Source organism: Ostrinia nubilalis, chromosome 10 (assembly GCF_963855985.1).
Source record: "Ostrinia nubilalis chromosome 10, ilOstNubi1.1, whole genome shotgun sequence".
Lineage (NCBI taxonomy): Eukaryota > Metazoa > Arthropoda > Insecta > Lepidoptera > Crambidae > Ostrinia > Ostrinia nubilalis.
In genome coordinates, this window is record NC_087097.1 from 15,616,026 (window position 1) to 15,628,991 (window position 12,966).

General features: G+C 37.8%; 1 protein-coding gene across 2 annotated transcripts in view; it reads left to right on the forward strand.

The window, feature by feature from the left end:
- Positions 1–12,966, forward strand: part of LOC135075331 (uncharacterized) — a 90,721-nt gene that overhangs the window by 23,427 nt on the left and 54,328 nt on the right. The window contains exons 2-3 of one of the 2 annotated variants that reach the window (XM_063969748.1): positions 3,785–4,532; positions 10,684–10,789. In XM_063969748.1, the coding sequence (XP_063825818.1) occupies positions 3,866–4,532; positions 10,684–10,789 (773 nt within the window). In that variant the 5' untranslated portion in view covers positions 3,785–3,865. The remainder of the gene's footprint in view (positions 1–3,784; positions 4,533–10,683; positions 10,790–12,966) is intronic. The other variant, XM_063969749.1, reaches the window with a different exon arrangement.

Below are 12,966 nucleotides of genomic sequence, written 5' to 3' on the forward strand. Positions count from 1 at the left end.
CTACAACGAGCTTATTTTTTTATAGTCAGGTACCTACAAACAATAACAAAATACCTACCTGTTCAGAAAATTTTACGTCGCTTGAAAACCATTGAAATTAAAAACTTCGGATAAAGCTCACATTTCCCGGTTATTGTCGGATCTCACCGACAAAATTAACTTTACGCGATGTTCTCCGTAAAGTCCGCTGTTAAAGTGGAAACTGAAAATGTTTTTCGATTCTCTTTACGAGTAGTTGGTCTTCAGATTTTGTGCTGTCTTCGATATTCTTTTCAAAATGTGAGTGGATGAGCGCTTTATTTTAGAGCTAGATCCTTAAAATATCGAACAATCTTTTGGTTTCAAGTATTTTCTCAAGTCGCAGAGGGGAATATTGTCTTTGCCTAAAATGTAATCTTTTAGAAACAGCTGCTTTTCCTTTTTTATCGTGTAAGGTTTTAACATCGGAGGCGATGTCAAACTTTATTAGACTGAGGCGTCTACGTGGCCCAATTGGTGCTGACGGCTGACGTGCCCTCTGGTAAATCTTTTATCAATATTATTTTTGCCAATGTCGAGTATAAAGCTCATAGCAGACTTATCAACTCGGAAAGGGATCAGCACCGTATCGCCTTTCGCAAGCTGTCAATCGCAACGCAAGGCGTTTACGTTACAGTTCGGATAAGTGCGCGTTGCAGTATGGAGTTTCATACAAAGAAGACTGACCGCCTCGAGATGATACGGTTAAGATCCCTTTTCAGGTTGATAAATGTGCGATGTCCTTAAATGGTCCATGACTGTAATAGCACGTAAGTGTCTAGTTGTATTGATTTTTTGTAGATTTCATGAAGACAATTTAAGTCCTCAATTAGGTATAACAATTTCGAGATTCTGAAGTCCAAGCGACAGTCATTTGACGGTCGACTCACGTTTTGTCTTATACTATAGGGCTGGGTTACACCATCTTACTTTAACTAAAACAAACGTCAAAAGTCTGTCAAACTCCGTACAAAAAACACCGGTTATGGTTCTAGTTACGATTAAAGTGGTGCAACTCAGCATCAACCTCAAAATATTAAACAAACATCACACTGTCACACATATAGACCATGCCTACCTTTCAGAGTCGTTTGTCAAAAAGCGATATTAAGGCTTGATAGCCCGTTGGCATCACTCCGCGCATCTCCAACGTGGAGATGTGTCTAATCTTCCATCTCTGTCCCGCATTCGAGCGATATAAGCGATCGGACGTTAAGAATCGCTTACGGGTCGTTAGGGCGTATCAATATCTGACATCGCGGCGAACGGGTTAAGATGTGTTCTTTGAGAAGTGATTGCGTAGCGTATAAGGGTTAAAATGTTATTGAAAATGTTAATTGTGCACGTTTTGCTGACTTTGAGGGTACTTTGCCTTCTTGAGAGGACTGATGAATGTGTAATTTGAATATTTTGTACAGTGAAATGATTTCGGTGGTAGAAAATGTAATAAAAAATATCTTCAATTATATTGCCGAATTGCTAAAGATCTTTTCGTTAATATCTTGATGATACGATGTGTGAAAGTATCATACAAATGAAAGTAAGATTGTTTCTGAAAAAAAAAAAAAAGGTTGGGGCTATTAGTTCTACAAGATGTCGACACGTACACGTACACATACACGTACTAACATGTTTATAGCATATTAGTCTATCTATTTTTGTAGCAAAATCGTAACTATTGCAAGTAAAAAAAAACTCAACCCTCCTTCTGGCCAAGTTGGGTAATAGGATGCGTCAGCTGGATACACCATCGTCAGTATCATCTCATGATCTCAGCCATAGTACGTCCATAGGCCTACTGAACATATAGGCCTCCCCCAATGCTTTCCATGTTGCTCGGTTGGCATCTTCCGTATAAACCCATTTAAATGAAGTTTAAGACAGGTTACACACTCTTCTGCACTCAGTGCCAATTTGTTTTAAGCGATAAAACCCACACATCTTTATTGCCTGGTTTCCAGATTCCTGGTGAAATATGCCGCCATTATATGCACCCGGCCTTACAACCTCTTCGGGGAGCCCATAAATACTGAGCTGCGACAAATCATGTTGTCTTTGTGTAGAGTGATAAAACGTAGAATACATCCTCTACCATTTTAGGAAAATGCCTGAATTCTGGCAACACTTTTAAATATTTAAGGCCTTATTTTTTACCCTGGTTGTTTGGCCGTTGTATAGATTGAGTGATAAAGCGCCGTATACAGCGGCTCTACCATTTCAGCAACATGCCAGAATTCTGGCAACACTTTTAGATATTTAAAGCTTCTTTTTTTATTTCTGTTGGTAATATACTCAGTAGGCGACAAAAGTATGTTGATTGAACCATTACTCTACCTGAGTGATAAAGCGTCGAATACATCCTTTACCACTTCAGATAAGAATTCTTTTAAATATTTTAGTTTTTTATGAGTTTTTTTATCGTGGTTGGTAATATACTTAGCAGGCGACAAATCATGTTGAATCATTGTTAAGAATTCAACGGCTCTACCATTTCAGCAACAAGCCAGAATTCTGGCAACACTTAATATTTAAATCCTTTTCTTTTTTCCCTGGTTGGTTGTCTGGTTTGCAATCTACTGTCAGATGCGGCTGTTGGCATCCCACTGAACAAATGTTAGTACCTATGTATTTGTGTTTGTGTTTAGAGTAAACTTTGTTTTGCTACTGTGCAGTTAGTTGTTCTTTTCTCATAAGAGATGACTTAATTTTTAGTTCTTTCGTAATTAATTGTTTGAAACAACAAAGAAATTAGCCTTTTGTAACTGTTAATAAATATGTATCATTATAACGCATTTATTTAATGAATACTTTGTCACTATTGTCAAATATGAAATCCCTGTGAACAAAGGGACAAAGTGTTTAGATAAAACTTAACCTTTATAAATGAAGTAGGTGTTGTTAAGAACAAATTAAAAAAGCTTTTATTAACAACTTAGAGCGTGCAAAAAAGATGAATATGTCCCAGTAATTATTTCCTGCCTAAAAAGTACTTACTTCCTAACCCCTTTGCCCCTTTTCGCTTAAACTAAATTAAATGCTTCAGTTATCTAAATGGGAATCCCCAAGTAGTTGAAGGTTAAACTGGTAAATGTGAGATTAGCCTTCAGTAGATGGCGGCCATTTGCAAAACAAAGTAACGACGCTGTAAAAGCTCCTTAGGTGAAATTTATTCGAGTTATTCAGGATAGATGATCTACTTACATCATAATTTCATACCGTTCATGGATGATTTATATGAGCATTATTATAATAACCCTTTTATTCAGGGTTATCTTTGAAGATCCTTCCATTTACTTAAAGGCACTCGTCTACTCGTACTTGTATGATGCCTGCACCTTCATCTTGTTCATTTTGGTCTGTTACAGAAATACTTTATCGTTTTTTGCGATAAAACAAACTTTATTTGTCCCCTTTTTTAACATATTAGCCAAAGAAATAATGAGTGGCCTAATTTATCCTTAATTCCAGTTGTTTTTGCGATACTGGTGAAAGGCTTATGTCTTTCTATCTAATAGGTTTCCTCAGTCTTTGCCAAAATCATCATAATTTGTTCAACACTTTAGGCGTGCAAATATTAGAAGCAAAAATTAAAAAAATAACAAAGTTGAGTTTATTAATTACATACGAGTGAAATTAAATGTTTTCTTCCAATCTAACTTTTCAATTTAATTGTAACTGGTGCTATCATCTCTATTGTTGGGTATCTTGACTTTATTTCAAAAGCGCGATTAAAACTTGATTAATTAAAAGCTACCTTTGTTCTCAGGGCGGGCGGCGGAGCTCAATGGAATGTCGCGACCCACTCACAATGAACTGAACCTAACATGAAGGCTTAGACAAAGGAACAATGACTAACGTGAAGTTGAAGCTGATGTTCTTTCTGCTGAACTCACTCCTGGCCGCAGACATAGTGCAGGCGCGGCCATACCCTGATGGAAACAACACAGACATCATCATAAAATTCTCCAACAACAATAACACTTTTAACATCCCTGTAGATCCAGATTCAGATACGTTAGTAGTAGCAACAGATGACGAGAACGCAGAAGCTGAGCACGCAGCTAATAAGGAAGCAGCTGATAACATGGAAACCCTTGTCAACGGGGAGCAAGATAGAGACGAAACCATGTCAGAAATGAAATACAAAGCAGCCGTAGAAAAAGATTCCGCAGCAGTAGAGAAGCGTCGAAACATATCAAACCCGAGTCTGCACGAGATGATAAATTCCGAGACTAATCGCGAAGATTCAATTACCGATCTGATGTTCAGGCCAGAGTCGGAGTTTGTTGAGGATCTGCCTCGTTTCGAGTTCTTAATCGCTGCGAAGATTAACGAGAGTGACGTGAACCGGACCGCTCATGTGAAGGATGAGAGGAACAGCAGTGATGTGTTGAGGAAGGTGGACTATGTCGAGCTGGTGGAGGTGGGCAGGCCGATGGGAGGGGAGAACAAGAGCGCGTATTTGGCCAACATCACTGGACACGAGGTGGACAACGACCTGGCTCCTGATACAAGTGAGTATGAACATGGTACTAATCAACCTTAGCTTATTTCGAGTACATGTGTCATAGATGATAATGAATATTTTAGTTTCGTTGAACAGATAGTCGTGCAAAATAGGTGGAAAAAGTTCTACATACCTGATTGATTGTTTCGTAAAGCTTGATATTATTAGGCATATCAATTATGGCGTCAAGGTCCTTGAGAGCTATTATACGGTCCACCAAATGTCACAGTTGAACTACAGGACTGTCCCAGCCAGCAAGCGCGAAGTGAACTAGTCAAAACTGTATGAATAACTTGCTTGGAAAAATGAGAAGCGCCGCTCTGTTCAGTCTAAGATACTTAGAATAAAGCATATAATTATGTGGCTTACCGTCCTACGCTATCAATTGATTAAGGTGGTTGTATCTCCCTTATAACACATACAACAAAACATCCTTCCCCAACACGAATTGTCTCCAATGCCCACCGCAAACATTTGCGACAAACTCGATTAATTCCGCATTACCCGCTATATGTCGTGGGTCTGTACCCAAATCACAACGACACGACTAGGGATGTCCGAATCTATGATGTCGACACCGAAGAAATACTGTATAACACGTAAATAGTAGTCATAGAGTAAAACATAACCACGTAGTTAAAACTCTTTACTATTTATAAATTCTTACTCATGCCCACAAAATCCTATAAAAATGATACGTTAATCAGACTGTATACGATTACTGATTTGTTATACATATATTATAGTGCTTTAGTCGTAGTTCATGTGCATAATGTATTCGTTAAAAACCCATCATACTTAAGTCTTTGACTCAGAAAATTCTAATATGTGATCTTTGATTCTTTTTCGACCTGAAATATGTGAATAAAACATAAATATCCTTTGGCGCAGTCGGGTAAAAAGATGCTTACTTGACATGATTCCATTATTTTTTTCGATATTTTACTAAAATATCAATATAAAAATACTACATCCCTACATAAGCCCTCCTTAACACGTCATACTTTGTTCTCAAAAAGGTTTTTGAGAACAAAGTATGACGAGTATGATTAGCGGGTCCTACTCTGGAATTTATGCGCTAGGGTCGCCATTCGTATTCAACCTCCACGAGTTCCATGGTAGGGGTCCAAATCAAAAGATGATAGCGGCTTGTCCGGATCAGTGTGCTTACCATGAGTTTATGTTAGGTTAAGTAGGATAGCTAGCAAGCTATCTTAATTTAACTTTAACAAACGTCAGAAATCTGTCAAACTGCATACAACAACACCGGTTATTGTTATAGTTACGATTAAAGTAAAATGGTGCAACTCAGTTACTTTGGATGAACTTTGGTTTAGAACGACATTTCCATACTAAACAATTTAAGCCAGAGTTCAACTAGGGTGTAACTTTGATACCTTTTTACCCTTGTATGACAGATTGTACAGCGCCTCTAGCGGCTACTCTCAAGAACTAAAATCTTCATACATTTATTTGACACACTCGCTAGCGAGCACACCTAACGTAAACTCATGGTAAGCACACTGCTTAGTAAGGTGGTTTGAGATTACCTTTCTGAGAGACGGGACATTCGTGCCGGGACTTGAGTTGTCGGTGACGCCTTTTTAGGGTTCAATTTATTTGGAGAAACTTTATTGTAAACTAGGCAAAATGCTGCTTGGAAATGAAAACTTGTTTTCTTCATTTTCAATACATACGAGTATGATATACTCAGGTAATATTTACACTTACAAAATAATCTTAGGTCAATAATAATTTTTTTATGCTAAATAGTAATTTCCTTATGGAACAAGGAGGTAGTACTTAAGATTTTGTATTTCTTAAAAGGTATGATTTCTTATTTATTACTAGCTTTCCGGCTGCGGCTTAGCCCGCGTGGAATTTTGTCTGTCACAGAAAAACTTTCTCGCGCACGTCCTTGTTTCAAATACCGGGATAAAAACTATCCTTTCCCGGGACTCAAACTATCTCTATGCCAAATTTCATCAAAATCGGTTCATTGGTCTAGGCGTGAAAGCAAGACAGACAGACAGACAGAGTTACTTTCGCATTTTTAATATTAGTATAAGTATAACTATACGTATATTGAAGAACATTATGTGAACACTGCCTACATGGTACGGCCTAGAGGCAGGCTGTTACACTAACAATAATTACAACTTTTTCTATGGTCCTAGAGATTACTGTAACTATTTTATTTCAAGTTAATTAAGGTTGAATTCACTGAGGCGGTTCACTATCCCAGTTGGGTGTTACATATCTTTTAAAAATACTTTTTGTCAATCAATTATTTTGTTTACTAGAACATCGATATTTTATAACCTTTCGTTCATAAAATGCGCCAAACCAATTGTTCTAATTGGCCGGCTTATGTGATCAAGATCGCCATTAAATATTTATCAAACGCTGTTTGTTGGCCTAACTCATTCAGGATAATTATGTTTGCTTTGCCCGCGCCTCACTCCTACTGAGAATTATAATTTTGGCTGATAAAGGAATTTATTTTGACCTCGCATACGTTAATGAGGAGAGCCTTTCCTTTCATTCATATTGAATTTCATTTGGGAGGGCCATATCCAATTTACACTGTAAACGAGATAAAGTGAATAAAATAGGTCTGTCTGAGAGTCTGTAGTCATAGGCTGGGATGCACCATCTTACTTTAACTTTGACAAACGTCAAAAATCTGTCAAAATCCATACAAAAACACCGGTTATCGTTAAATTTACAGTCAAAGTTAGGTGGTGCAACTCAGCCATAGAGTTCTAAATTCGAGTCTCAAAGGACGCAATTAGTGTAACACCACTTGTATTACATATTTACTAACTAACCCGGCGGGTTTTGTACCGCTATGTTCATCAAAAATAACGTAGGATTCTGATGGTGAATATTTTCGGGTTGTTTTATCAATGCTAGTTGTGGCAACCCTACAACTACCCTCGGGGCTTTTCTAGAATAAAAAGATCGGTTTCTGCAAAAGGAATTTTATAGTAAGCGAGTTTCATGCAGCCGTCTGTTCGTCTTAAAATTCAGTATCTTCTAGCGAATATTGTTTTGAAAATATCTTATAAATTCCAGCTCGCATTTTTAAACAAGTGAAATAGGAGTATGGAGCTTGTTTTTGAAAGTTATACAAGAAGCGAGTTTAGAATAAAGTAAAATACAAAACAGCACTAGAAGATTATGGCAAATTAATTACAATATCTAAGCTAAGACACCAGACAATACCTACTTCTATTGTATTTCTTGTTAAATATATTATACTAAACAAAAATATTTTTTAAGATAGTAACTTACCACTAGCCGGTACCGGATAATATCTGAAACAAAATTTCATAATGTGATATTTTTTTAAACAAACAATATTCTTGTATTTGAGATTGTATGGGTTCCATTTCATAAACCGCTACAAAAGAGGTATATTTGTTATTGTAAAAGCTCGAACTACGGTTAATCTTAAGATTTAAGTGTAAGTCTTAGGATTCACCGACATGAGCTGGTAAATGTAAGTATTTCTGAAAATACGACGATTTTTACGAGCTTTTACCATTCGAATTCAGTATATGCTAGGTTTTACCTCTGTCAGCTGGTAGATGTTGGTTTTAGGAATAAAACAATGAGTGAGTAATTCTTAATGGGAAATTATAAAACGATCGACTAAAAAATAACTTAGCGACTGATGATGACATACTGTTTTAATAACTTGAGCGGTATGAATTTGAAGCGAAAAATTAACTTAACTAACGACGTATATTTAATAATCAAATGCAGAACGAGCTGTGGGTTATGTTTAATGCATTTTAGATATTAAAATTCTGTCCGTGCGACTACATTACTAAGTGAGCGACTAGAAATACAAAGAGGGCAACTTCAATATTTCTTTTTCTTTCTTCTTTGATAGCCACAATAGCCCAGCGGTGAAGTGGTCGGACTGGCCGTCTCGAGATTCTAGGAACGCGGGTTCGAATCCCACCGCCGCTCGACTATTGTGGTGAGCCCACTCGTAACACAAGCTTATTTAGCTTAACACGAGAGGCTAACGGGACTATTAGTAATTTGTGCAATACAAATTGCTAATAATCTTAAAAAAAAAAAAAAAAAAAAAAAAATATTAAGATAGATTCGATTTTTTCCAATTGAAGTAATTTATGATGATGATGATGAGGATGAGATGCCCTGAGCACGTTATGACATGTTTTGTTTTTCAACATTTACCGTGCCATTACTATAAATCCTAAGATTTACCAACGAAATGGTGGTAAGAGTTCGAATCGCAAACCTTTTGGGACATTTACCATTAGGAATTGATAGATCTTAGGTTTTACTGGAATATCTTAGGATTTACTGCAATTCGAGCTTTTACAGTAACATATTTATTACAGCTTTAAAAATCATTAACTAATACAAAAAGTCAAGCTGCTAGTTTTAGTAAACTCGAAATGTCAAAGTTTACCAACTTAGCAATCGTAAGTGAGCTGCCGTCTCGCCTACAAAGGGGGTAAATTAGGTTACAACCTTTGAGTTATAAGGGTTAAACCTATTTATTACTTCAAACCCGTTATCTAACGCTTAAGGTTCGGCCAAACCAACGCGTGCAGCCGGCGAGCACGATGGCTATAGCAATCAGCTTTAAATGCATTGATCGCCATCGCCATCGCGCACGCAGGCTGATAGTAGTTTTTGAATAATATTGTAATAAAATAGCCTTAAACTTTTTTTTTTATTCAAAATACATTGAAATAAAGCAGCTTTGCTTTTAAGGTGTGATAATGTCAATTGACATCAATAACGTGGCGCCCAACGTGGTACAAGATAAAAAAATTCTAACAGCAATGTGAATTGGAAGTATCAAACACGTGTTTAGAATTTCCAACGAAAAATGTGTATTCACACAATATGCATAGATAATAGAAAATTTCGTAATTGGCGCCCAACATGGTGCGAATTGTGGGGGATTAGGACAGCCTATTCAAATTATTCATTCGTCAAAAATGGTTGTTTCAGGCTGTTAAATATATACGAATACTTGGCAAAGCTATTGTTTAGATACTGGATATTATGTTAGGGTCCCATCACCCGATTAAGTCCGCTCGAACGCCCCACTACAAGGGCTTTCTTCCTCCGTTGATTGAGGGTATCTGTTATGGAAATTGATTAAGTTTAAACGCTCGAAGGACCTTGAGACCGTATAATATAAGTTCAGGATACAATAATTAACTAAGTAGATAATTGTTTTTGTTCACGATCTTTTGAATGATCGGGAAATTATGTATAGATAGCGTAACAACAAGTCATAACCATATTTGCCAAACCAAGATGTAACATGTGCGATTGGTAACAAAAGTACATAAAGTTTGTACATTGGACAGTACAAGACTACCTAGATACATGTATGACTATTAAATATCTTAGCTAGATAAATGCCACAGTGTTTAGCTTGATATAACATCATCATCATCATCAGCACATTTAGTGTCGACTACAGAAGTTCAACCCTTTTTATTACCAGACTTATACCATATTAAGATGATTAGTACCAGTCAATAGAGAATTTGGTACACCAAATTCCCATGCGCTGGCCAGATGAGTTGGAATTGGGGTTGGATATTCTCTAGATCAGGGGTCTGCAAACTTTGAAGCCCTAAGGCCATAACATTTTTTTCGGTATGTTGCAAGGGCCATAACAATTTTAATTTTTCTGTCCACCTATGCAAACATAGGCTTCGTCTTAAGCTGTAGCAGGCCGGATTGATGGTAGTGGCGGGCCGGATATGGCCCGCAGGCCGTAGTTTGGAGACCCCTGCTTTAGATTGTGGGTGGTTTCCTTATGATGTCCATGATTATGTATTAACTAGCTTTCCGCCCGCGGCTTCGCCCGCGTGGAATTTTGTCTGTCACAGAAAAACTTTATCGCGCGCGTCCCTGTTTCAAAAACCGGGATAAAAACTATCCTATGTTCTTTCCCGGGACTCAAACTATCTCTATGCCAAATTTCATCAAAATCGGTTGCGAGGTTTAAGCGGGAAAGCGTAACAGACAGACAGACAGACAGAGTTACTTTCGCATTTATAATATTAGTTGGGATTACTACAGGTCATATTTATTGTACATTGTAAGGCGTCATATGCTGGTGTGTGTTGGCATGTAACCTGGCGCAGTCTTGTCCGTGTTCTCAGGGTTCACGGACGTGCAGACTCTGTTCCTGGCCTGCTTCGGGACGCTGCTGCCGCTGCTGGCGGTGCTCTTCGCTACGCTTCTCATCAGGTCAGTTCAAATGACATAATAACATCAAACGGTCTTGATACTAGGCGAACTAAAATGATTTTTTATACATTCCTGGGGGATATAAAAACTTACATGATAATAATAGTAATTCTGTACGTATTATCGGCCATAGTTCCAGCTACCCATTTCCGATCATGTGAGTGAGAAAAAAAACAATGTACAATGTCATAGGAAGAACTAATTTTATGTTCGAAAATGCAGCTATGATTTAAAATCAATGTACAGGTTCAAAGCCAGGAAATACTGCCATTTCCCGTTCGTATTTTTATTCCATAAAATAACAGTCGCGCAATCCCATTTCAAATCGCTTAATCCAACCCGCGTGTTTCGTTAAACAGAAATAACAAAGATAAATAGCGCTCCGTTTCATTTTTCGTCCAATCTCATACAAATGTTGTCACAACCCGTCCAGTATTCAAACGTCCTGAGATTTGTCACAGAATCAATTTGAAAGCGCCTTACAAAATGTCTTTAGCAATACGCGGATCTGTGAAATATGTCGAACTTTACTGTAAGGCGTTATGGGATCTGCAATCTAATTTTCACTTTATCTGAATGGATATAGGGTTCATAAGGTGTTGAGGTGAGATGTGGTGTTAATCCAAGATTCTTTAACGTTCTCACACGAGCGAGGTGACTCTGGCGGATATTGGATTTGTTATGTAAGAAATCGACTTCATTTTGTGCTCCATGAATTGAATTCCTGAATTCCAATACCAATGAACAGCATTTTATTCAAAGTGTGTTCTGCCGACGAATTACGTAGTGATTAAATTGTTGTCATAACCATGCTAAGAATATGAAAGATGAGGATGAGAATTACCTTTAACGAAAATACATTATTTATGGGATTATGTTGTAACAGACGAAGGCAGACTGACACTCATGTGCTTAGCGCTAACGATTGTACGAGTATTTATGGAATACAAAACAAATCTACCTATCTACGAGTAAAGGTCACTGACTCACTCACTCATCATGAAATCTCAGAAACTACAAGTGCTAGGAGTCTCAAATTTTGCATGGTGGTTCCTTTTCCTCACTAAGACGGGATTTTGAAAAATTCAACCCCTAAAGGAATAAAAAGGTGACACGCAAGTCGCGGGCGACCGCTAGTGAATTTATTTAATGAATAAAATTTGAATTCATCAAGTTTCTGCCAGTCTGACCTTCACTTGTACTCGTATCTAAAGTTCAACAAACATTATGCAGTAGCGAAAGTTTCTCAGGCTACTCCTCCATCAGTTAGCTAGATGACGTCAGAAGATGTTGACAGGCTGCCATCAGCACCGGTGTCCGACACACGCGGCGGAAACGAGCGAGTAATTTGGTAGTAGCTAACGACGTAAAGATATTTCGGTAACTTAATATCGCTCACAAATTATCCAAGTGGATACTTACTTCTTTTGGCGATATGGTTTTTTTATCGTAGATTACTGTTATTGAAGAAACTTTAAATATTGACATTTACACTTTGTCACCCATAGTGCAAGCATTGCTTACTTTGAGATTAAATGGTGGGGATTCTCAGATGGTTCAAACTTGGAGTGCAAGTGTATGAAGCACATGATGTAGTGCCCTGCGTGCCCAAACCACTGCACGCAAGAAGATTTGATGAATGCTACTGACAACGCCACTCTTGTAGCAGAGTTTTGGGCTTCTTCTATGTTGAAATGTCTTCATCCGTAAGGATACTCCGAAGCCGTTAAACCTGTTAGAAAAAGAAAGAGTTTGGGCTGACACTGTGTAGGTTTGTTGTTGATACAACAAGAAGAATGGCGGAGTGCAAAAGTATTTTAAACAATTTCCATTTTAGACCACGTTAGTAGATTTCTAATTGCGCATTATATCATGGGCCTTAGAGCTCCAAATTGCTGTCTTAGCTCTAAACTGCAAGTGCCTATACTCCTGAGTGTGCTCGAACCTTGTTTGACTGCAAACTACTAGCGGCGGCGGCTTCTTTGACGGTGTTTGATATTGGGCGGCGCTGTTTGGGCGGGCGGCCGTGTGTGTATCGTCGGCGTTTGAGAACTGTGTCGTGCGATATAAGATAGGGAGGTATGGTGGTTATAGCTGAGTGAATATTAGGGTTTTAGGATAGCTAGGAGCGTATGACTTTTCAATACATTAGTAGAAAATTCTTCACTTCAGGGACA